The sequence below is a fragment of the Danio aesculapii genome, chromosome 13, assembly GCF_903798145.1.
Source record: "Danio aesculapii chromosome 13, fDanAes4.1, whole genome shotgun sequence".
NCBI classification, from domain to species: domain Eukaryota; kingdom Metazoa; phylum Chordata; class Actinopteri; order Cypriniformes; family Danionidae; genus Danio; species Danio aesculapii.
In genome coordinates this window covers 17,707,852-17,733,318 of record NC_079447.1, presented here as the reverse complement: position 1 = coordinate 17,733,318, position 25,467 = coordinate 17,707,852, and the positions used below count along the sequence as shown (strand labels likewise).

The 25,467-nt window shown below is 35.3% G+C and overlaps 1 protein-coding gene across 2 annotated transcripts in view; it reads left to right on the top strand.

The window, feature by feature from the left end:
* The first annotated feature begins 1,060 nt into the window (after nucleotides 1–1,060).
* Nucleotides 1,061–25,467, top strand: part of psme4a (proteasome activator subunit 4a) — a 59,087-nt gene continuing 34,680 nt past the window's right edge. The window contains exons 1-19 of one of the 2 annotated variants that reach the window (XM_056470476.1): nucleotides 1,061–1,566; nucleotides 3,295–3,435; nucleotides 3,635–3,751; nucleotides 4,139–4,195; nucleotides 7,065–7,109; nucleotides 9,945–10,094; nucleotides 11,109–11,172; nucleotides 11,256–11,330; nucleotides 11,538–11,660; nucleotides 11,767–11,859; nucleotides 15,361–15,626; nucleotides 18,734–18,920; nucleotides 21,037–21,126; nucleotides 21,210–21,274; nucleotides 21,365–21,515; nucleotides 22,920–23,018; nucleotides 23,106–23,175; nucleotides 23,258–23,325; nucleotides 24,858–25,073. In XM_056470476.1, the coding sequence (XP_056326451.1) occupies nucleotides 1,310–1,566; nucleotides 3,295–3,435; nucleotides 3,635–3,751; nucleotides 4,139–4,195; nucleotides 7,065–7,109; nucleotides 9,945–10,094; nucleotides 11,109–11,172; nucleotides 11,256–11,330; nucleotides 11,538–11,660; nucleotides 11,767–11,859; nucleotides 15,361–15,626; nucleotides 18,734–18,920; nucleotides 21,037–21,126; nucleotides 21,210–21,274; nucleotides 21,365–21,515; nucleotides 22,920–23,018; nucleotides 23,106–23,175; nucleotides 23,258–23,325; nucleotides 24,858–25,073 (2,334 nt within the window). In that variant the 5' untranslated portion in view covers nucleotides 1,061–1,309. The remainder of the gene's footprint in view (nucleotides 1,567–3,294; nucleotides 3,436–3,634; nucleotides 3,752–4,138; nucleotides 4,196–7,064; nucleotides 7,110–9,944; nucleotides 10,095–11,108; nucleotides 11,173–11,255; nucleotides 11,331–11,537; nucleotides 11,661–11,766; nucleotides 11,860–15,360; nucleotides 15,627–18,733; nucleotides 18,921–21,036; nucleotides 21,127–21,209; nucleotides 21,275–21,364; nucleotides 21,516–22,919; nucleotides 23,019–23,105; nucleotides 23,176–23,257; nucleotides 23,326–24,857; nucleotides 25,074–25,467) is intronic. The other variant, XM_056470477.1, reaches the window with a different exon arrangement.

Genomic DNA, 25,467 nt, shown 5'->3' with positions numbered 1-25,467 from the left:
TATATGTTTTACACAGCGGATGCCCTTCCAGCTGCAACCCAGTACTGGGAAACATCCATACACTCATTCACACACATTCACTACGGCCAATTCCGTTTTTTCAATTCACCTATAGTGCATGTTTTTGGACTGTGGGGGAAACCGGAGCACCCAGAGGAAACCCACGCCAACATGGAGAGAACATGCAAACTTCAAACAGAAACGCCAACTGACCCTGCCAGGACTTGAACCAGCGACCTTCCTGCTGTGAGGCGACAGTGCTAACCACTGAGCCACCGTGTTGCCCCCGTTCCGTTGAATTATTAGGAAATAATCCACACCTCAGAGGTGCATTATTTTTGTAATAAATTAATGACCTGTTTTTATTATTCCTTGCGTAAGGTACAACAAATCAGAAATATATGCAGCTTAAAAATTTGAAGATTCTCCAGTCATAACAAAACTCAACATAATAATGTTGTAAAAATTATGTTGTAAATATTGAACAACCACAATAAATGAACAACCACAAGTCAGTGATTTGAGTTTCACAATGCAGACCTCAAAAAAGCATTAGTTGATTTTTAACTGAAATGTCCTTGATGACTGACAAACTTTAACAGCAAATGGTCAATTATATGGTGAATTAACCCTAACCCAACAACTTAAAAAAGATCTAATTAAACGTTATATGTATAATACTTAAATACATCGCCCATAGAATAACCTAATATAGTAGTTTGATATTGATTATTTATGAGTAATGTAATCTACAGACGACACGATTCTCTTAATATTTGATTCACTGAATGGGTCATTCTGTCGGTCTACAACTGGGTAAAATCACTTAAGACCTAATTAGGCCTGTTTATTTTTATTTTATTTTTCTGAATAATGTTGTGAAATAACATCGGAATGAAGTTATATTCATAGGGCAAACCGATTCATTCTTTCTTCTCTGGCGTCAACTCTCGGTAAACTGTTCCTGGATCTGTTATATTAGGACACCGTTAGGTGGAAGTGACGTCAGTGAGGAGGGTGGAGTTGCGGCATGTTTGGTTGGTTACAGCTGAATGGAAACGAATACATGGAGCGCTCGTATAGAAATACGGTGCATGACAGCAAGCGCTTCTGCTTAAAAGAAGTCATCATTGTCATAGAGAGCTCAGAAACGACACGAACGATGACAGCGCGCGTCTTCCGGCAAGGAAATTCCACAGCTGTATTATGTTTTTAACATTTATAATAGTTGTATAATTTTCTTAACCCACTGTATATATTTTTTACCCTCATCTCGGAAGCTTATCACTCTTTGGAATATTTTTTGTTCATGACTGTCTCTAATATAATCGAAGTGGAGGAGCCAGATTTGGAGAACTGTAACGTTAAAATGAAAAAAGAGGCATCCGAATTATTAGGGTTTTCTCCGCAGAAAGATATTGTTTACAACGAACTTCTGCCTTACAAGGACAAACTTGACGATGAGTCCAATGAAATTTTGGCACAGATCAAAGGAAACCTCGGCCGAGCCGTCCAACTCCGAGAGATCTGGCCAGGGGTCTTGTTTTGGACGAGGAAACTTTCCACGTAAGTATTTAAGAAACATTACCTCCATGTATTACCCAGAGTTAGATTGTTTTGTCTACCGACTAAAATCATGGGCTTGCTCTAGAATATGATTATGAATAATGTATTCCTTAAATCCTAATATCCTAAACTGGAAATGTGATGTTCCAGCCCAGATTAGGGAAACTCGAATGACCCGTTTGTATTTAGGAGGATAAGGATAAAGTAAAAATATCTCCAGTCAAGTGCGTTTTAAATAGAGCGCTAAAGAACAGCGAGCTTTCCGCTGATGCGCATGCGTAGTCGATGCGTTGTTTTACATCAGTCGTTGTTTAAAACATTACGCAATGTTTGAGAATCATCGAAAGAGGATTTAACCAAGTGTTTTAGTGTCTTGAGTTGTTTGTTTATATGACTGGTCGATAGAACAGTTACAGTTAGCTTTTACAACAACATAAATAAGGTTACTAAATTTTAACTTTTTGGTTTTTAGCCTTTGTTAAAGTGAAGGTAAGGGAATGGCAGGTGTTCAACAAGCCATAATTCGTCAGTGATTGCAAAATGACTTGTTGGTCATGTTTTCGCCACTCTAGTGCTATTTTAGGAGCACAAGCACAAACAGTTACTGATGTCAGACTGCTTGTGACTCTTATGAGATGCAATCATCTCTGTAAACAGTAAACATGCGCAGAAATATTGTCCTCAATGTCATCCAAGCCATGTGAGTAAACCAGGACATCACTAAATCTATTCACGGTTACCCAAGCGTCAAGTATTTGTATTGGAAGTTGTCCTAAAGTGTTCAGGACATGGTTTTCTCCTCTGTCATTCCAGAGAGTATCTAAACAAAACCCACTCGGCAAGCTATTGCCATCCTAAGCACTGAAACTGGTATCTGGGTCTGGCCTAGATCATTTGATTGTGTCAGGTCAGCCACCAGTCAACTTCCTTTTCATTGGAAAGCAAGCTTTGACAGCTTGACCCAAATCTTCTAATTAAAGTGATGTACTTGAACGTTACATGATGCTTCTTTAACTTCTTCTTTCAACATAGAGTATCCAATCACTTACCAATATAAGACAAGGCTGTGTTTTATTCAAAGAAGCACATTGCTTATGTTATGATCTAATAATTACCAGATTATCAGATAAAAATGACAAATCAACCATCATTAACTCATCCCCATTTTTTCCAAACCAGTTTGATTTTCTTTCTTTTGTTGAACACAAGGAGAGATATTTTGAAGAATGTTGGAAACCAGTAGCCGTTGACTTCCTTAGTAGTTTATTATTATTGTTATGATTAGCATTTCAGCTACCAGTTTCCAACATTCTTCACTTCACTTTCATGTTCAACCGAAAAAAAGAGGCTCATCGCCACTTGAAAGTGAGTAAACGGCAAGCAAATTTCAGATTTATTTTTTTATTTAGGTTTTTATTGGAGTTTTCAGATTTACACACATATGTATATGGGTTTTCCCCATTGGGTACACAAAACAATCAAACATAGGGATACAGAAATAAAAAAAATTATTAATTATCAAAAACAAAAATTAAGGATTCAAAGACATCATAAGACCAATCAAAACAATACACTCATAATTGCAAATTTCTGATTTTGACTAAACTATCCCTGTAATGAATCAGAAGTTGAGGATCAACACTGCTAGTTTTAGAATTGACAACATTCTGTTTTCATAGCTTGAATGTATTTAAAGTGTTTTGCTACTAAACCACACATTTCCTTCAGGTACATCCGATTGTATGGAAGGAAGTTCAACAAAGAGGACCATGTGCTCTTCGTCAAGCTGCTGTACGAGCTGGTCACCATCCCCAAACTGGAGATCAGTCTGATGCAGAGCTTCGCCCGTCTCCTCATCACACTGCTTAAGTAAGATTGGCTTTATGTATAAATATATATAGATTGGGGTCATTTTGTAGTAGATTACAGACTAGCTCTGCAAAAGTTTTAGAATTCATTAGATATTTACAGTAGATATTTTTAACTGCTGTAAATATGGCAAAAACAGCTTCTTGAAGTTTGTGTGGTTAACCAACATTTAACACACGTCCATGGGTTTGTTTTCCAGGAAGAAGGAGCTGCTTTCAAGAGAGGACCTAGAATTGCCATGGCGACCCCTGTATGAACTGCAGGACCGGATCCTGTACTCAAAAACCGAGCACCTCGGCCTGAACTGGTTTCCCAGGTACTTTCACTTCCCGTATAAAACATAAAATAACAGTAATAACTTAGTCTTACATCTTTTTCTTTTCTCAGCAATATTAAAACTAAATATACAAAATACTGTTTCTTGAAAGATTTTTGATTTATAATTTGTGACAAAATACATGCATCTCTACTCAATAAAACAAACATTAAGTGTACTGTGCTCTATACTCCAGTTACCCTAATAATTTCCATACCAGCTTTATTTTTTGATGATTTCTCAGGAGACATGCTCAGCACTCTTAATTCTGTGAATCTGCATTCATCCGAGTACTGGTGCTGATGCTGAGCATCACAGAAAAATGTTGTTTGAGTAAACAGGAAGTGCTGAGTGTGCCTGTCTCTTTTTTTCTCTTCTCATGTTCAGTTCTCTGCGGCCACGCTCTTCTTCAAAACACATAATTGTTAAACTTGCTCAGAGGTGGTAAGGACAATTATTAATATTACTATTTAAAGATGCACTCAATAATATTTTTGCACTTACTTTAGTGGTCTTAAAACCTGTTTGCAATGGATGCATGAAGTATTTGTTCATTAGGTCAATAGTGGATGCATTTTATCCTTTTAACTTTACACACACCAATGAAATGGATGTTTTTTTTGTTGTTGTTTTTTTTTGTTAAATAAAAAATCAATTCATGACAATGGAGCTTACCTTTTGGAATTTTTAGTTCCTGTTTTTCCAAAAATGGATCCATTTCTGGCTTTACTGTTGATATACAGTTAAAGTCACAATTATTAGCCCTCCTGAATTATTAGCAAATTTCTGTTTAACGGAGAGAAGATTTTTTCAACACATTTCTAAACATAATAGTTTTAAAAACTCATTTCTAATAGCTGATTCTTTTATCTTTGCCATGATGACAGTACAAACTATTTTACTAGATATTTTTTCAAGACACTATATTCAGCTTAAAGTGACAGTTAAAGGCTTTATTAGGATAACTAGGCAAGTTAGGGTAATTAGGCAAATCTTTGTATAACGGTGCTTTGTTCTGTAGACAATAAAAAAAATATTGGTTAAAGGGCTGATATTATTGACCTTAAAATGCACTGCTTAATTTGTAAATGGATAATTTCTGGAACAAAACCAGGAAATAAATGTTAGTGTGACCAACGTATGCCACTCAATTACAGTTTTTCCAGAACATGACGTTATTAAGCAGTTATAGCGGAAAAAAGCATCACATTTCTAAATGGTTTTATTTATTAAATTATTATATAATTATTTAGTGCAGTATAATGTTATGGGTCAGCCATGGATAAAAAAAAATACATAAATATATATGTAGCTACAAACATAAATCAAATAAAACACAACTATTCCATTTACTAACACCTCTGACATTCAGTTCACTTTACTTTTATGTGCCAAGCGAAAATCTCACTCTGTTAATCTTTAAGAAGAGCCAACAGTTGCCTCTTCTGTCATGTTTTCTGGTTGACTTGATCCAGGGGCAAAGTTTCATCTTCTTTTGGTCAGACTCACTATCAGATTTACTTGTGGTTTTAAAAATAATAATATATGCTTGAGAGTCTCACTGTGGTGCAGTGGGTAGCATGATCTCCTCACCGCAAGAAGGTCGCTGGTTTGAGCCTCGGCTGGGTCAGTTGGCATTTCTGTGTGGAGTTTGCATGTTCGCGTGGGTTTCCTCCAGGTCCTCCGGTTTCCCCCACAGGTCAAAAACATGTGCTATAGGTGAATTGGATAAGCTAAATTGTCCATAGTGTATGTGTGGCAATAAGAGTGCATGGGTGTTTCCCAGTAATGGGTTGCAGCTGGAAGGGCATCCGTGGTGTAAAACATATACTGGATAAGTTTTCAGTTCATTCCACTTTGGCGACCCCAGATTAATAAAGGGAATAAGCGAAAAATAAAATAAAATGAATGAATGAATGAATGAATGAATATATCTTCTGTAAGGGAAGCGTTCCATTCAAGAAAGCTGATTGGTAGAAAGTGACTACCTTTATGTGTGTGTCAATCCACACACCTTTGCTCGCTGTTTTTCCACTCAGACTCATTCACATTCTCTCTCTCACATGCAGATATTCACCACGCACAAGTTAATGCCAGATCAATTAAAGTAAATACCGCAGCGCAAAACACAAATATCTGACATTTCCCGGAACAAGATCCGGCTCAAATTATGCACTGTTGGTTTAAAAAAATTGTTATAAAAAAGTTAATGTTTTTTTTTAATTAATTAACTGCTTTTATTCTAGCTGAAATAAAACAAATAAGACTTTCTCTATAAGAAAACAATGTTATATGTAATACTGTAAAAGATTCCTTGCTCTGTTAAACATCATTTGGGAAATGTTTGAAAAAGAAAACAAATTCACTGGACGGCTAATCATTTAGACTTCAATTGTATATTTGATTATTTTGGGGATATTTATTGTAACTATCCTGCTTATAAATAACAGTTAGAAAAATACAAAGTAATACATTTTAAATAATATTATAGAGTGCACCTTCACAAAATAAGATGCACGTCACATTGCACAAAATAATACCACTGAGTTCACAGTGTGAAAGACAATGCTATGCTGCTTTCACACCGTTCAATAACACTCTGTTGCTCCCAACTGGAATGGCCAACATTGTTTCTGAGTGCTGAGCATGTTTGTAGCGCCTGTTTTCCCCCATGCACTTTAATGCAGACATCTGATACTCCAGAAAGCTTGATGACTCCCGCTACAGTCAATCCCTACAGAGGATCACATTCTTTCCTCTATGTGAGTCCGGAGGTGAATGATTTCTTCAGCTCATTTCAAAACAAAGGTCATCAAGTTCAGCGGCCCTGTCTGGGTGTCGCATATCTGCAGTGTTTCGGTGACGCTCATCAGCTTGTTTACATTTGTTTGGCTGTGTGAGTTTTACGGTGCATGTTTTTAGTGGCTTCCGTGCAAGTGCTGGGTGTGATTGGATGTGTTGGCTTTAATGAAGTAATTTATGTCCTCAATATAATGGGGTTGATAACACGTTCTAAGACCAGCTTATATAGGTCACAGATGGACCATCAGCCCCCAGTGCCTGTCATTTCACAGCACAACTGTGTTCAAAGAAATTGAAACCAATAAAAACTCTATTTCCCAAAGGGTCCTCTAGCACTGGCCTCATCACTTGCTTTTTGAGTTCATTATAGGATGGTTTTTGCAATGCATGAACAGTTTTAATTGCACTAGTGTGTTGTTCTTGTACATCCTAGAATGGATGCATGGAAAATTACAAAGTGTTTTCTGGTGTAGTAGTTTTCATCACTTTTAATTACGTCTTTCTTCTGCAGCTCAGTAGAAGCAGTTTTGAAGGTGTTAATCAAGAGCTGCAGGCCGTAAGTACTTGCACATTTACTGATTTGTTATACAAGACACACAAAAGTGTGACTTTCAACAAGATTTTTTATAAATAGGGTGTTTTTTGTGCTGTTTATTTGCATAAGTGTGAATGCTGCAAACCGAGTGACCTAAATAGATAGGGGTCTCAATCATACGTGCCAACACTCCCGTTTTTCCTTGGAGTCTCCAGTATTTCAGACCCATCTCCCGCTACCCTCCCGTTTTGTCATTTCTCCCGGAAAACTCCTCTAATTTCACAATGTATGGTCTCAGTGCACATTCAAATTAACTGCATTTTGAATGAAATATGAGTGCGTCATGGATCAAAGATGTCTAAACAGCCAAAAAAAAACAGGATGGGGTGTCAAAGTTATTTCTTGTCATAGTTGCAGTGTTGCTCATTACGATTCAATATAGGCATCAAAAAAGCAGTACAGTATATCTTTATGTGTGTGTTGTGATTTGTCACCTTCCCACATACAATATGAACTCTTTCTGTTCTCTGAGGTGATAAAAATTCAATGACATAAACAGTTGAAGTCATAATTATTAGCCTCCCTGAATTATTAGCCCCCTTGTTTATTTTTTCCCCAATTTCTGTTTAACGGAGAGAAGATTTTTTTCAGCACATTTCTAAACATAATAGTTTTAATAACTCATTCTAATAACTGATTTATTTCATCTTTGCCATGATGACAGTAAATAATATTTTACTAGATATTTTTCAAGACACTTCTATACATCTTAAAGTGACATTTAATGGCTTAATTAGGTTAACTCGGCAGGTTAGTGTAATTAGGCAAGTTTTTGTAAAAGGATGGTTTGTTCTGTAGACTATCGAAAAAATTTTGCTTAAAGGGTCTAATAATTTTGACCTTAAAATGTTTATGTAAAAAAATTAAAACTGCTGTTATTCTAGCCGAAATTAAAACTGCTGTTATTCTAGCCGAAATAAAACAAAAGACTTCCTCTAGGAGAAAAAATATTATCAAACATACTTTAAAAATTTCTCAGCGAGCTCTGTGTGAGATCGTGACATTTTTTACAATTAGCAGTGAACAACGGGCTCTATGCACATAATTTAATGTAATGTAATTACAACACATTCAGTTAAATAGACTTAAGCATTCATTTAGTTGTTCAAGCATAAAACGAGATGAAAGATTTATTTGTTTAAAGATGATATTTAAGCAGTTTATAAATTCTTTGCATTAACCATCCTGTGAAATTAAAATAAAGTATTTTAGATGTTAGTTTCAGTCTGTTCGTTTTAAGGATATCGGTTAGCTAATGTGCTCCAATGTGTGTCCAGTAAATTTAGTTAGCCTTAAAAAATGCATTTCTGAACTCATGAAACGAGGACTTGTTTGACAGAACAGAAAAGCAGACCATGAGTTCCAGCTTCCACAACAGTTCCATGTTTTCCTAGTATGGATTCAGGACAGGTAGATGCATACCGTAATGGCTTAAATGCATAAATTCATCCCATTTGCCATTTTACATTCTTTTTTAACACACTGAGGTGCTCTTTTCAATCAAGCAACGCTTCTATGTTTGTTCTTGCTGTCAATTGCGGGAAAAATGATCGATAAAAGTGTCATGATAAACTGCTGTGAGTTTAACGCGTGTGAAGCGCATGCAGCGCGAATGTGAGTCAGATTTGTCCAGGGAGTCAGATTTTGATACAACTTTCTCTCACCTCCTCTTGCGGGTGGGCTAATGTGCTTTGTGCTACGCATTGGTCACTACTAACTGAATGGACTAAGAGCACACAGTTCTGTTTTTTTTTTTTTTAAATTGGATATAAAATTTATGTTTCAAAACCACCCAATTTTTGTCAACTCGCTGTTTTTTACCCGCACAAATCAAATTCAAAACCACCCAATTGAGTGAGAAAACCGCCCAATCTGCCCACTCTGACCAAGACTGAATGTATAATTTTCTATTTTTTTTTTTGATCTCATTTCCTTCAACTAATTAAATAGATTTCATGTCCTTAGAATAAGGAAGTGTGTTCAAACATTTACATGTAAACACTGCTCCCCGTGAATCTTCAGTTTCTCCCTAGGCTGCTAATCCTGTTTAATGCTCTGTTAATTTGGCTTTGTTGGAATTTCCTGTCTCTGAGAGACTGATGTGTCCTGAGATCAGTGCTGTCCCCTTCTTAGCAGGGGGTCAACACGGACATCATATCCTCTAGTAGCAGACCTCTTAGGATCAAACCACACCAAAAAAATCTGTTCTTTTTTCGTTTCAAATTAAAAACAGTGACACAGATTGGAGTATTGGACGTTATCTAGGTTGAAGTAAGGCTGCGTGTTCCCATACATTACTCAGCTCATGTGGGAAAGGTTATTGTGTGGCCAGACAGTGGATCATAACTTTCAGCTTGTGCAGAGAACACATTATTTGCAAATTGCTGACATCTGGGCCAGTAGATTATTGATGGTGTTGGTGTATGTTTGTATCTTAATTTAGCTTTGGCTGGCAGACAGTAAGCCTTTTATTGAAGCACTTTAACCAATTATCCAGTTACTAAAGGTTTGCTTGTACTGCAAACAGTGTGATGTGACATTTTGAAATCATGTTGTAAAATTCTAACTTTTAAATCCACATTTTATACATTCATACACTTTAGGTCACAGGTTAGCAATAATAATTTACAAAATCCCTTTGTGTGTGTGTGTGTGTGTGTGTGTGTGTGTGTGTGTGTGTGTGTGTGTGTGTGTGTGTGTGTGTGTGTGTGTGTGTGCGCGCGCGCGTGCGTGTGTGTGTGTACGTGTGTGTGCGTGCGTGTGTGTACGTGTGCGCATGTGCGTGTGTGCGTGCAGATATTTCCCGGAATCAGCCACACAGGAGATGCTGGATGAGTGGAAGCCTCTGATGTGCCCGTTTGACGTGACCATGCAGAAGGCGATGGGATATTTTGAGCTCTTTCTGCCCACCACACTCCCCCCAGAGCTGCATGATAAGGGCTTCAAGTGAGACTTGCCTCAAACTTGTTTTGACCCAGTTTGAGCCTGCTTTACTTTGCATAGTATTTCCTATCAGTCTTTATACTTGGTGAACAGGCTAATCGACTAATAAACAGGCGTGTTAATTTTTTTAAGAGTATGTCCTGTTGAATGTTTTCTGTGACGAAACTAATGACTACAACCCCTGGCAAAGAGTATGGAATCACCACTCTTGGAAGAAGTTCATTCAAATGTTTAATTGTGTAGAAAAAACAAGCACACACATGCCACAAAACTATTTTCATTAAACAATCCAACCTTCTGGCTGTATGAAACACTTCCAATTACAAATTTTCAATTACAACTGTTTATACTTTAAGTGTTTCATACAGCCAGAAGGTTGGATTGTTTTTTTTTTTTATACACAATTAAACATTTGAATGAACATCTTCCAAGAGGGGTGATTCCATACTTTTTGTCAGGGGTTGTGTAATGCATTTTTACCTTGATTTACCCAAATGTTGTTCATTGGGAAAAAAGTAGTTTAAAAATACCACAAAAAAAATCATGTCAGCCATATTCGGAACATTTTTAATCTTTATACTTTTATGCCAGTTTAACAGTTAACAGTTTGTAAGCGATAAGATTGAAATAATTTAAAACAAAATACAATTTTGAATAATCATTAAATATTTCATATATTAAGCAGATATAGGTCACATTACGGATTGTTTTATTTTGATGTTAAGCTCCAGGTATGTGAAGCATTTTTTTCATCCCCATTTGGGCATTATTTTTTTATTGTTTACTTGCATTTAATAAGCTTTCTATGTAATTAAAATCACTTTCATTAGTTTTATTTAGGCAGACTTCAAAATAGGAACAGAATCCTATATCATGTATCTTGAAAAATGGATGAACCAAGCATTTGTTATTCTTTTATAAAATGTCATTCATTCATATATAAATTCAAAAACCTAAGCATGAACTAGAGTTTGATTTACTGTGCCATGGGATATTGTGTTTTGTGTGTGTCTACAGACTTTGGTTTGATGATTTGATAAGCCTGTGGGTGTCGGTGCAAAACCTTCCAAGCTGGGAAGTGGTGAGTTTGATCATCTTAGCAAATTACTGCTCAACCAGGTAATTAATTTCATCAGCATCGTCACCAGATTTTGTCTGTTCCAGAATCTTGTCAGTCTTTTTGCACGACTGGCAAATGACAACATTGGTTACATAGATTGGGACCCTTATATACCAAAGGTGAGATGGTCTTTTTCCTGCCATTTTAAAGAGACATCACGTCAAAATGTAATCCAATGGGTGTTATTTCAGTTCATTTTGGGTGTGTGCGTGCGTGTGTTTGTGCGATTAGCCTTTCAGTCCAAAGATGGTTCAGCGTTGCTGGTTTAGTGCGAATAATCATTCACACCTCTCTCTTATACAGTTCCCACTCTGTCTGTGTTTCAGATCTTCACCCGGATCTTGAGAAGTCTTAATCTTCCTGTAGGATCCAGCCAGATGCTGGTTTCCAGATACCTGACAAATGCCTATGACATCAGTTATGTGGTCATCTGGATTTCTGCTTTGCTGGTCAGTTTTAAAATAAAGCACCTGAAGAATGTTTTTCATTTCTATTGAACGAGCATTTAAAATCTTACAGTTATGCTGTAATGAATTCGCTCGATATGTATTTTAGGGAGGGCCCAGCAAACAGGCCCAGATCCAGCTCAGTGGCCTTTTCAACGGCATCGCCTCATTTTTCCACCCTTCTAACCACGGCCGCTGGCTGGTGAGTTACTGGTGGAGTTTTCTGACTCTTATTTTTATTTGCCATTTGCAGTTTAAGTTGTCATATTATTAGCCCTCCTACAAAATTATTAGCCCTCCTGTGATTTTTTTTTTGTTTGTTTTTGTTTTTTTGTTTATTTGTTTTAAAATATTTTCCAAAAGATGTTTCACAGAGCAAGGAATTTTTCACCGTATTTCCTATAATGTTTTTTCTTCTGGAGAAAGTCTTATTTGTTTTATTTTTCGCTACAATAAAAGCAGTTTAAAAAATTTTTTAAGGTCAATATTATGAGCCCCCTTAAGCAATATTTTATTTGATTGTGTACAGAACAAACCATCATTATACAATGACTTGCCTAATTAGCCCAACTTGCCTAATTAATCTAGGTAAACCTTTAAATGTCACTTTAAGCTGAATACCAGTGTCTTGAAAAATGTATAGTAAAATATTATATACTGTCATCATGGCAGAGATCAAATAAATCAGTTATTAGAAATGAGTTATTAAAACTATTATGTTTAGAAATGTGCTGAAAAAAATCTTCTTCCATTAAACAGAAATTGAGGAACTAATATACAGGGGGGCTTATAATTCAGGTGGGCTAATAATGCTAACTGTATATTAAATTAAAGCAATTATCTACAAAAAAAAATGATGTACATTTTAATTATTCAAATATTTGTGAAAAAAAATGTCAAAATATCGGCCAAATTATGATCCATCATCATTCAGTATAACATTTATACAAAAATGAGACAATGTGCTTATTCTGAACTGTACTTAATATTTTACTTAAAATATTTTATAGAATAACTTCATAGTCAATTTTAGCATATTTCAAATTATTAAACCCGTCTTGCTGGCAAGTGTAAAACCTAATAGATTGAAGGATTGTGGCTAGTTCTAAAGTTTATTTAGTATATTATATATTTATACATTTAGTATTTTGGGGCTGCACTCTTATATCCTTAAAATGAGTTATTGTCCTAAACTTTAAATAAGATTTGTGGGAAATGGCTTAAAAGCATAAAATAACATATGGTTTAATATGTAGTCTAAATATGTTAATCTAATATTAATATTATTTATAGATCTAAAAAAATATTTTTGGAAATTTGGCTCAGTGGTTAGCACTGTCACCTTAAAGCAAGAAGGTCGCTGGTTCGAGTCCCAGCTGGGTGGAGTTGGTATTTTCTCCCGGTGTTGGTGTGGGTTTCTTCCGGGTGCTCCGGTTTTCCCCACAGTCAAAAGACATGCACTATAGGTGAATTGGGTAAATAAAATTGACCGTAGTGTGTGAATGCGAGTGTGTATGTGTGTTTCCCAGTACTAGGTTGCGGCTGGAAGGGCATCGATTGTGTAAAACAAACGCTGGAATAGTTGGTGGTTCATTCCGCTGTGGCAACCCCTGATAAATAAGGGACTAAGCCGAAGGAAAATCAATGAATGAATGAGATTATAGCGACATTACCATCTGACATGAATGTTCGATATAAATTGAAGTATTGGAGCAGCATGGACTGGGTCTTCAGGTGACTGTCTAGATTAAATGCGTCTCCAATAATGCTTTAGAAGAGCCTGCAGCTGTGCCAGTTTTAAACACTGCTGCCATCAACAATACATGCCAGTCTTTTTCTAGAAGCATCTCCTCATAGACGAGGACAGCTTGTTATTCCAGGGATGTGTGTTGCTTTGTCTGAGGGAGGCATCTAGTTCTCAGTTTCAAATGTCACAGTGAACCCAGTGAGAGCTTTGTCCTTGTATTGTCTCTGCATTGTTGCCATATTACTTTGTCTTCCTTTTTGAGACTGCTGTTGATGAAATTGTCTGTGCCTGTGGATTTGTTTTCAGAAGCTTACAGAAAGTGTCCTTTCTTTTTAAAATAATTGTGGGGTTGTTTGTTGGGCGTTAAAGGCTTTGAAGAGTGTTTTATGGCAGGAAGATAGTAGTCGTTGCTTTGATCAAATGGCAATTCCTCTTTTTTTGACATCATAAACTCACGAAAATTAACAGTTCATTCAATCCAGCCACAAATGTTTGTTTGAATTTGTTTAGGCTTTTAAAAAATCACTCTCCCATTACAGATGTTTATGTTCAATCATTCAATTTGTTTCCCATTTTTATTAAGGCAGTTTCCCCTTATTCCCTTTAAGTATTAATTTAAAGTTTAAAAAAAATTCTAATTCTAATATTAATTCCACAATCAACCTATATTAAATATATTAGGTTATATTGTATATAAAAATATAAGGTGAAGGTAAAATTATCAGCCCTCCTGTCAAATTTTAACTATTTTTCAAATGTGTATTTCCCAAGTGCTGATTTATAGTGTAAAGAAATTTTCACAGCATTTTCTATAATTTTTTTTTTAGTTCTTCATTTTCTTATTTCTTTTAGTTTAGCTGTATTAAAAAAAATAAGGTCCTTATTATTAGCTCCCTTAAGTAACGTTTTTTAGCTACAAAATTGATTAGATAATAGATTAAAATAGAATATATAATAGAAAATAGTTTTTTTTAGCCTACAAAATAAATGAGTTAATTTAAATTAGCTATAAAAACTTTTGTTAAATATGTGTAAACAAGTCGGCACCAATAGCCTAGTAAAGTCTGCTGACAAATAGCACTGAGGTGCTCACGGCGACCCAAGTTCAATTCCCAGCTCGAGGTCCTTTGCCGATTCTTCCCCCCTCTCTCTGCTCCCCATGTATTCCTGTCTCATCTCTACTGTCCCCTAAAATATATTTTTTTAAAAATGTAAATAAAATGATTGACCAAATTTTGTCAAAGAAATTACCATTGCTAAGTTTTTATCCTCGGGTATATATTCTGTCAGCCCTCTCCTACAAAGCAAAAAGGTCAGATTCATGGAAATGTATATTTTACAAGCTAAACATATTATTGCTCCTAATTCAAAAAAATATAAATGAACCTAGAATTGGAAAGTGGATTTAGGAAATGGCATCACATATGTCTATGGAAAAGATCACATACATTGTCAAAAAGAAACCAAATGTGTTTGAAGATAGCTGGAAACCTTTTAATAACTTCCTAAAGTTCAATGTACAAACCTCTGAGGAAGTAGGGTAGTATCATGATCTAAACATAGACTTGGGAAACACTCTTTACTTGATTTAATCATCCCCCCCCCCCTCCCCATTTTTTTTCTTGTTTTGTTTTGTTCTTGTTTTATTTTTGTTTGTTCTTTTGTTTTGATATTTAAGGAAATGGGTTGATGGGAGGGAGAATAGGGTGTAAATGGTTTGCTGTGTCTGCATGATTATTATTCTGTAACTGTGTAATCTGTTGTGATATGCAAACTGAAAAAAGTATTAAAAATTTAAAAACTGTGAAAACCTTATCAAAATGTGTAAACAAATATTTTTAAAAGAATACAAATTTAATAATTAATTTACTAATAATTTTCCTCTCAACAGTAAATGGTATTTTACCTATTTTTTGTATTTGCAACGTTACTTATATTTATTCTGACCATCTATAGATGAAACTCATGAAGCTCCTTCAGCGTTTACCTGCCAGTGTTGTGAAACGCCTTCATCGAGAGCGCTACCGGACGCCAACATGGCTGACCCCTATTCCCGAGAGCCACCTTCTCAGTGAGCAGGACATCACAGACTTCGTGGAGAGCATAAAGCAGCCCGTCCTGCTGGCCATGTTCAGCAAAACTGGCAGTCTGGATGCAGCCCAGGCCCTGCAAAACCTTGCTCTGCTCCGACCTGAATTGGTCATTCCTCCAGTCCTGGAGAAGTGAGTGTTTGTTTGTTTTCCTTTAAGCCTACATTAATTAATCAGGGGTCGACACAGCAGAATGAGTCGGCAACTTATCCAGTATATGTTTTACACAGCGAATGCCCTTCCAGCTGCAACCTAGTACTGGGAAACATCCACTCATTCACACACATACGCTACAGCCAACTTAGTTCATTCAATTCACCTACAGCGCATGTCTTTGGACTGTAATCTATTTTGTTGTCTAAGCTTGTCAATATTATAGAAGTTTTGTCAAAATTATCTGGTCAACAAGTCAATGGTAGTTGACAATAGAAAGAATGGATGGTGTGCTCAAGCATTACACAACAGGATTTCCACGGGTCATGTCATTTCTGGAATATCATGGCATTTTAAGTCTATTCCAGACTTTGAAAGTCAGTGAATTTTATATTGTTTTGTCCAAGTCATGGAATATCAGGGATTATTTTAAATTGTACCTCCTAATTATCAAAATGTGGGTTTTTTTCTAATACTTGTTTTTATTGCGTTGTTATTTATTTATTCTTAAAGGGGTCACTGGGAGAAATGAATATCTGTAAATGGTTCACTGGCAGAATTGAACATTTAGGGAATTAGGCTGTGAGCTAATTACTGGTAAGTTTTAATGCACTATAATTTCTTTAATTATTATTTCTGCCTCATTGTGTAAATGAGTCCTTATTTAAGGTTTTAATTAGTGCTGGGCAAAAAATAATCGTGATTAATCACATCCAAAATAAAAGTTTGTTTTCTATATGATATATGTGTATAATGTATATTTATTATGTATATGTGATACACACACATACATCGAATCAAAACTATACAAAAAAATTGGGTTGCACTATACAGAGTTCGTACGGTCATAGAAAACCTGTAAAAGTCATGGAATTTTGACATGGCATTATCCAGGCCTAGAAAAGTTTTGGAAAAACAGAAAAACCCACACAGTTTTGGAAAAGTCATGGAAATTAGTTTAATAAATATCTGTGTACTTGAATCAGGACTGCACGATGCTGGAAAAATCTGACATTATGATATTTTGTATTTCTGTGTGTATACTGCATTGTGAATCCAATTTCACCAGATGATTTAATAGGTTTATTTGGATTGATTGGAGGGATTTTGTAGAGGAGTGAATCTCGAATAATATATAACAAATAAATGACAAGCATAGATAAATAAAATATAGTTAAGACAAAAGTGAATTATAGTTTTATTCACTATTCAGGTACGGATATTGAATAATCAGCAGTGCTTAGTCTTCGTTGTATATTATTTATTTTTATTACAGTTACAAAATATTTCTTGTGGCCGGATTTTTAAAAGAAACAGGCGTTAAAGGGACAGTTTACTCAAAGATTAAAATGTACTCACTATTTACTCACACTTCACTTGTTTCAATACTATAGGAGTCAATTATATTCTTTTTGTGTTTGTTTAAAAAAAAAGAAAACTCATAAAAGTTTGAAACAAGGCGACGCGGTAGGTAGTGCTGTCACTCACAGCAAGAAGGTCGCTGGTTCGAGCCTCGGCTGGGTCAGTTGGCATTTCTGTGTGGAGTTTGCATGTTCTCCCTGCGTTCGCATGGGTTTTGTACGGGTGCTCCGGTTTCCCCCACAGTCCAAAGACATGCGGTACAGGTGAATTGGGCAGGCTAAATTGTCAGTATAGTGTATCAGTGTGAATGAGTGTGTATGGATGTTTCCCAGAGATGAGTAGCAGCTGGAAGAGCATCCTCTGCGTAAAACGTGTGCTGGATAAGTTGGTGGTTCATTCCACTGTGGCAACCCCGGATTAATAAAGGGACTAAGCCAAAAAGAAAATGAATGAATAAATGAATGAATGTTTGAAAAAAGTGAAGGGTGTAATGAAAATAGTAAGTAAGTTTGGGGTAAACTATCTCTTTAAAAATGCATGCAGATGATAAACTTTTACTCCCTTATGATTAAACTATATCAAACTATAACCCAACATTGCATATCCTGCGATTTGACTATTGCGGATGCACACATTGCGATATCGATGCTGAAACGATATATTGTGTAGCCCTAACTTGAAAATAGATAAGTTGTCTTTACTTCTTTTCTGTCCTTGGCCAAAAACTTGCTCTTACATTGTTAGTGCAGTGTAAGCATTATCAAAATCAATTTTATTTAGATATAAAAACTAATTGAAACAAAATAGATTGTTGTGTGTTCTATGATATCTTGTAAGAAATTTGAACGTTATTTTTTTATTATTATTTACCATGTATATGGAGACATTACATGAAACATTACGTCATGGAAATGTACTTGAAAGTTCTGGAAAAATTTTGGAAATGTCATTGAATTTTAATAGTAAAAATGTGTTTGAACCCTGACTATAGTTTAGGTCACAATTCCTGATGTTAACAAACAATTAACTAACTCTACAATCTTAATAAATGACTAATAAGCTGCTTATTAATAGTTAGTAAGGTAGAATTTGGGTTTAGGTTTTGGGTAGGATTAGGGATGTAGAATAAGATCATTCTTTATAACTACTAATGAACTGTTAATATCTTAAAAATAGGCAGATAATAAGCCAATAGTTAATAGCATGAATTGTGACCTAAACTTAACTGTTAACGAAATTAGTTACGTAGATATTTAAGTTTATATTTAATTTGTATCATAGACATGTATATTTTATATCAAAATATAAAGAAAATCTTAAATATATGCATGCCTGTGTATATTTATACCTAGATAATAAATATACACAGTACACACATTTACATGATGTCAACACAAACTTTTATTTTGAATGCAATTAATCGGTTAGAGTTTTTGCCCAGCACTAGTTGTATTAATGATATAAGCTAATTGAAAAGATTAACAAGTCCCTTGATTTAAATAAAGCAATTCAATCTAACCTTCAGTCCAGCTTTGTTTTGGGCCTTAGCACCACGTCCTAAACAGATGCGATGTAAAAAAATATATTTTCTCTTCTGTCTCCTCAGTGCTCAGTATAGGTCATGGAAAAATAAACAAAAAATGTCAGTGAAAATCAAAGAAAATTCATGGATTTTAGCTTGAAGTGGGAACCCTGCCAACATTTTTTTTTCCTGTTCACTTAAGGACGTATCCAGCCATGGAGACCCTCATTGAGCCTCATCAACTTACTGCCACTTTAAGCTGTATGATTGGTGTGGCACGGAGCCTGGTGGCCGGGGGGCAGAGGTTTCCTGAGGGCCCCAAACACATGCTGCCTCTTCTCATGAGGGCTCTGCCTGGAGTCGACCCCAATGACTTCAGCAAGTGCATGGTGAGAGTCTCTTCAAATGTTTTCTCTTTATTTGTGTTGTTTAGGCATTGGTGTGGGATGCATGCAACACAATATCATAATCCATTTAATGTAGTGTTGTGGTGATTTGTGAATGACAAATTTTGTTGGGACCAATAATCAAATCTTTTATCTTGTGTCATAGTAGATGATATCCACGCCACATTTAGTACACTTGATTATCATTATCATATCATATCATATTATCATTGTAGTAGTACAACAAAATTTGTGACGATGACCAATAGGAGTAAAGAGGCTCTCCTGTGTACACAGTTCAAACATGGAAAAACGAAAGAAAGATGCTGGTATTGGTACTGCTAGGTGGAACTCCTAATGGAGGAAAATGAAGGAAAAAAGTCACATAAGTTCAATGTAAATAATATATTATGTACAAAATAAGCGCATTATATATATTCATTATTATAAAGTGTGTCCAGTAAGCTGCTAAATGTCAAATACAATATAATAAGTAATAATTAAAATTTGTGTGGGTGTGTATGTAAGTAATATACATGTATAATATTATATTATAAATAGTGCTGTCTAATGATTAATTGCATCCAAAATAAGAGTATAAAATATATTTGTGCGTACTGTATATAATTTTGTGTATATAATATTTTATGTATCCATGACTTTATTGTATACAAAATATTTGTTATTTATTTATATATATAAACATTTATATATAATACAAATTATACATCTCTGTAAATATATTTATTTTGTATATTTTTATTATACATAAATATACGCAGTTAATCGTTTGACAGCACTAATTATAAATAATCCTAAAATAACACTGATGAAAGAATGTGGATTATGTTTGTAATATATTATTCCATGTCTTAACTATTGAAATCTATATGTTTTCATTGATTTATTTACTTTTTATTCTAATTTAATTTAGTTTAGTTTAAACTTTACTGTCCGTTCTGCTTGGCACAGAAAGGAAATTTGTCTTTAACACTGGATTTAAGACAACAATTGCATACATACAGAAATCATACAATAACAACACTCAAAAAGATAACAACATAAGTTAAAAATGTAAAAAACAAATTAGCCCCATACATTTTACTGCAGATCATTCTTGGCAACCACCCCATTCACTTCAAACAGTGATCCGATTTAAACTGCAATCGGGATAAATTACTTTTTATAAGCATTTCTTGGGGCTTTAGGAATTCTAAACCTGCCTCCTGATGGTTGTTTGTGACCAGTTATCTTATTTGCCTGATTGATAAGTTGCGATAATTTCTTCTTCTGTTTAAGTGTTGTGTTACCAAACCATTTTTACCAAACCATAGTTGAAATCAGAATTATTATCCCCCCTTCGAAATAGTTTTTCTTTTTTTTATATTTCCCAAATGATGTTTAACAGAGCAAGGAAATTTTCACAGTATGTCTGATAATATTTTTTTTTATCTGGAGAAAGTCTTATTTGTTTCATTTCCGCAAGAATAAATGCAGATTAGAATTTTTTAGAGGCCATTTTAAGGTCAAAATTATTAGCCCCTTTAAGCTATATTTTTTTCCGACTGTCTACAGAACAAACCATCGTTATACAAGTATACAATACAGTTATATACAAATATACTTGCCTAATTAACCTAACCTGCCTAGTTAACCTAATTTACCTAGTTAAGCCTTTAAATGTCCCTTTAAGCTGTATAGAAGTGTCCTGAAAAATATCTAGTAAAATATTATTTACTGTCATCATGGCAAAGAGAAAATAAATCAGTTATTAGAAATGAGTTATTAAAACTATCATGTTTAGAAATGTGTTTAAAAAATCTTCTCTCTGTTAAACAGAAATTGGGGAAAAAATAAACAGGGGGCTAATAATTCAGGGGGTTGAATAGTTCTGACCTCAACTGAATTTGAAAACACTCTCTATTAATGATCTATATGCCATGTTCATAGTCTGCGTACTAACAATAAAACTTCTCAACTTGCGGAGAAGACTGAGACGCTGACTTGCCTTTTTAAAAACAGCTTTTACATTCCTATTAAAATTCAGTTTATTGTCTGTAATTTTGCCTAAATACTTCAAATTTAAGACCTGCTCTATATTAATATTCATTTGTTTCAGATAACATTCCAGTTTTTAGCAACTTTTGTTACTCTTGTGCCATTGGTTGACTGTTCGTCTGCTGTTCATTCAAGAAATGGTCTCACCCAGGTCAGACGTCCTCTCTTTACACTGTTTTGCATTTCATAATATATAAATGCAAATCAGTTATTTAGATGATTATCTTTGTGCAGGTGGAAAAAGAGTTGTGTTCAGCCTCAGCAGAGTTTGAGCATTTTGTTCTCCAGTTTGTTGATAGGTACAGTACTCAGAAGCATCATCATTACTGTTGTCTCAGTGTACACGTGTAGTTCTTCCTGCATCTTCATTCTCTTTTTCTAATGTTTAGGTGTTTTGCCCTGATTGACACCAGTACACTGGAACAGACACGGGAGGAGATGGAGACGGAGAAAATGACTCATCTGGAGAGTCTGGTAGAGCTTGGACTGTCCTCCACATTCAGCACCATCCTCACACAGTGCTCTATGGAAATATTCCAGGTTATTATAAGCACACAGTTAAAGCCAGTCATAACACACTACCATTCAGAAGTTAAAGGCTCGGTACAAATACATTCACATACATTTTTTTGAATTGTATAATTGGTAGGGATGCTCCAGACAGGATTTTTGCAGCTGATACAGAGTACCGATTACTTAACATGGTGATCTCCCGATACAGAGTACAGATTCTGATGCTTATAATGTATAAAGCACATTTTTCATCCAAGTATGTCACTTAAGTGGAGATCTCTCCTTAGCTAAGAGAATAAATTAAGGATGTTCTATATAATCCCTTAAACATGTCTCTAATAACCATTTAGTGTGGACAGGTCATGGTCAGAAGCAGCTTTACAGAAAATAATAGATAAAATCTTTCAGAACTTTCAGTTTTTATATATGTAAAAAGGCCTAAATACAAGGCCATTCAAATATTTTGCTAACTAGCACATCTGTGACTGCAGCTCTGTACAGCCTCACAGCAGCTCGATGAGAGATACAGGGATGTGTACTTGAGATATCTGTATTGTGCTATTCATATAACCTAACAAATGTAAAGCTTAGAACATCACCGTGCCTCTCGCAATCTGTTCTCCTGCTAATTCACCCTCATCTCCATGATTTCCGGGGTATTTTATCTGATTCAAAACACCTGCGTTCGGATTATGAGATCGGCCAGATTGGTGAGTACCGATCGAGTCATAAAATGTGATTATCGGCCAATACCAATCTCTTGTCGATCGATCGGAGCATCCCTAATTAGTTAAAAAGTGTTCAAAAGTGCAGAATTAGTTTTAAAAAAGTCCTTTTATAACATTATGAATGTATTTTTGATCGATTTTATGTGTCTTTTCTGAATGACACTCCCAAGTCATTTTGTGAGTGATATTAAAGGACTTTTGAGAGCTAAAGTGGCAGTGTGCCGATTTTCTTTTTGATCTTTTGCTACTGTGTTTATTTTTGATCAAGCACCTGCCTTCAAGATTTTTAGATGTGTGCACTTTTCTGTTTTTTTGTTTCCTTTTTGAATGAAACAATACATCTTTAAAAGATAGTTCACCCAAAAATGAAATTTCAATTATGTTTATTCACCCTTTACTTGTTTCAAACCTTTCTTCTGTTAAGCTCAAGAGAAGATATTTTGAAGAATGTTGAAAACCTGTAACGATTGACTTTTATAGTATTTGTTTTTCCTACTGTGAAAGTCAGCGGTTACTGGTTTTCAATTTTGTTCCTAATAACTTCTTTTGTGTTCATTAATCATAAAGGTTTGGATCCACTTGAGGGTGAGGAAATAGTGACTAAATGTAATTTTGGGGTGAACTACCACTTTAAAAATTCCTAAACTTTCAATATGCTGTAACTATGTGGTAATACTTGAACATATTTCCTTCGTTTTCGCAGGTGGCTCTGGATAAAGTCTTTAACTTCGCCACTACAAACATTTTTGAGACTCATGTGGCAGGACGGATGGTTGCAGACATGTGCAGAGCTACAACCAAAGTCAGTATCCTGAGCTCAGTTTGCCAGAGATGACAGTGTTTCTTAAAACATTTGGCTGATAATTTCATATATTTGTTCTTCTTTCAGTGTCACCCAGCAGAAGCTCTGAAGCTGTTTTTGCCTCACTGCTGTAATGCCATATTACAAATTGCAGCCAGTGAGTTCTATCTGCATGTAATGTGTTAATGCCAGTATATGGACTCATGCTTTTATGTTAGCATAACCTTTTTTATCTTTAGATGAAGAGGTATTAAACGAAGAGGAGCTGGATAAAGAACTGATGTGGAACCTTCAGCTGTTATCTGAGGTCAGTCACTGAATTATACAACTTGTATAAATCTACCATTTCAAATGTTTAATTTAATTGTATTCTCTGAAAATATCTCTCTTAAATAAACAAGATTTAAGTCTTGTTGTAGAAAGAAATTAATATCTGGAAATTAACTCTGAAAATAAAATCAAATTGTCAAATATGTAAATGTACAGTAGGGGTGAGACAAAATATCGATATGGCGATATATCATGATATTTCCAGCCGCGGTACATTATCGATACTCTAGCGCCAAGTATCGATATTTATCAAAATGTACAAAAGGTCTGAATTAATTCATCAGTCTTACACTGACTGCAGCCATTTACCGCTTTAGCTGCTGTACACCCAGTAATGGTGGTAACATTCTCGTAATGGCGGATCAACAATACATCAGAGACGCACCGGTGTCAAAAACACTGACAGATGAGTCATTGCAATGGTGAAAATCTCAGACATACAAATACTTCTGTCCAAGCTGGACCAAAGGTATTTGTATGTTTTAGACATCCCACCTCTCCAGAATCGTCCGCTAGTTTCTCCCTCACAGACCTACTTTCAGTTCACTATAATGCTATATATCGCAGTATTGCTGAAATCGTGATATATCAATATCGTTGTTGTCTGTAAGATTATTTATTATTTTAATTATTATTTAATGCTATACTTGCCAAGGTTGCATTTATCACATAACAATACAGTAAAACGATGAACTACTGTTGCAATTTTAAATAACCCTTTGCTATTCTAATATATATTTCAGTTTGTATAATTTTATAAATTTTACAAAGAGACATTTATTCGGGATTCTTTGATGAATGGTTCAAAAGAAGTGAGATTTTGATTGATGTTTTTTCGTTTTAAATATATTAACAGTCACTTTTGTTTAATTTAAAAAAGTAAAATTTTTCATTCATTCATCTTCCTTTTGCTTAGTCCCTTATTTATCAGGCATCACCACAGCGGAATGAACCGCCAACTATTCCATCATATTTTTTACGCAACAAATGCCCTTCCAGCCGCAACCCAGTACTGAAAAACACCCATACACTCTCACATTCTCACGCACACACACAGATACACTACGGCCAATTTAGTTTATTCAATTCACCTATAGCGCATGTCTTTGGACTGTGGGGGAAACCCGAGCACCCGAAGGAAACCCACGCCAACACGGGGAGAACATGCAAACTCCACACAGAAACGCTTACTGACACAGCCGGGACTCAAACCAGTGGTGTTCTTGCTGTTAGGCGACAGTGCTAACCACTGAGACACAGTGCCACTCTAGTTTAATTATATATTAAAAAAAATTGAAAAGGTACAAAATAACACAAACATTTGAATGGTAGTGTATATTTATTATTGAAGAAATAAACATCAGTCTAGAAATCTAAATCTTGAATTTTAAAACTCTTAAATCTGAAAACCTGAACCTAAAAACAATCTCTATCTTTATATATCTGTTACGCCTCTATGTATATCTGGTATGCTTCATTGTATTTGATGGAGTTTTTGTGTGTGTGTAGGTGGTTCGTGTGGATGGCGATCAGCTGTTACTCTACAGGTCTCAGCTGGTGCAGATTCTTCAGCTGACGCTACACTTGAAATGTAAGCAGGGCTACAGTCTGGCCTGTAAGCTGCTCTATCACATCCTGCGCTCCACGTCTCTCATCTACCCCAGAGAGTATTGCAGCGTCCCCGGCGGCATCCAGCAACACACAGACACATACCTACCAATCCAGGTCAGCCGCCCGCCAGTGGAAAATCAGATTTAGCCACTAACCATCCCGTAACGACACAAACAAGCTCTTCTCAGAATTACATCTGAAATATGATGCTTTAATCCATACTGATACATCTATATACCAAATGTAAACAGGGCCCAGGAGTCCATTCAAAAACAGTTGTTGACACACAGTAGGAGTATAGAGTTGATTGATGTGGGAAATATTACTTTTTTAGAGTGTGTGTCTTCTGACTTTGGGATCTTGGTCAATTTAAAGTCGGTAAGTTTGATGTATCTTATGAAACACTACTGTTAATATGAGCAAATATTCTTATTTAAAATAAGGGATATCTAGGAGTATCTGGTGATATCTATAAACCGTTGAGATAAACACTATTTTATTCATGTAG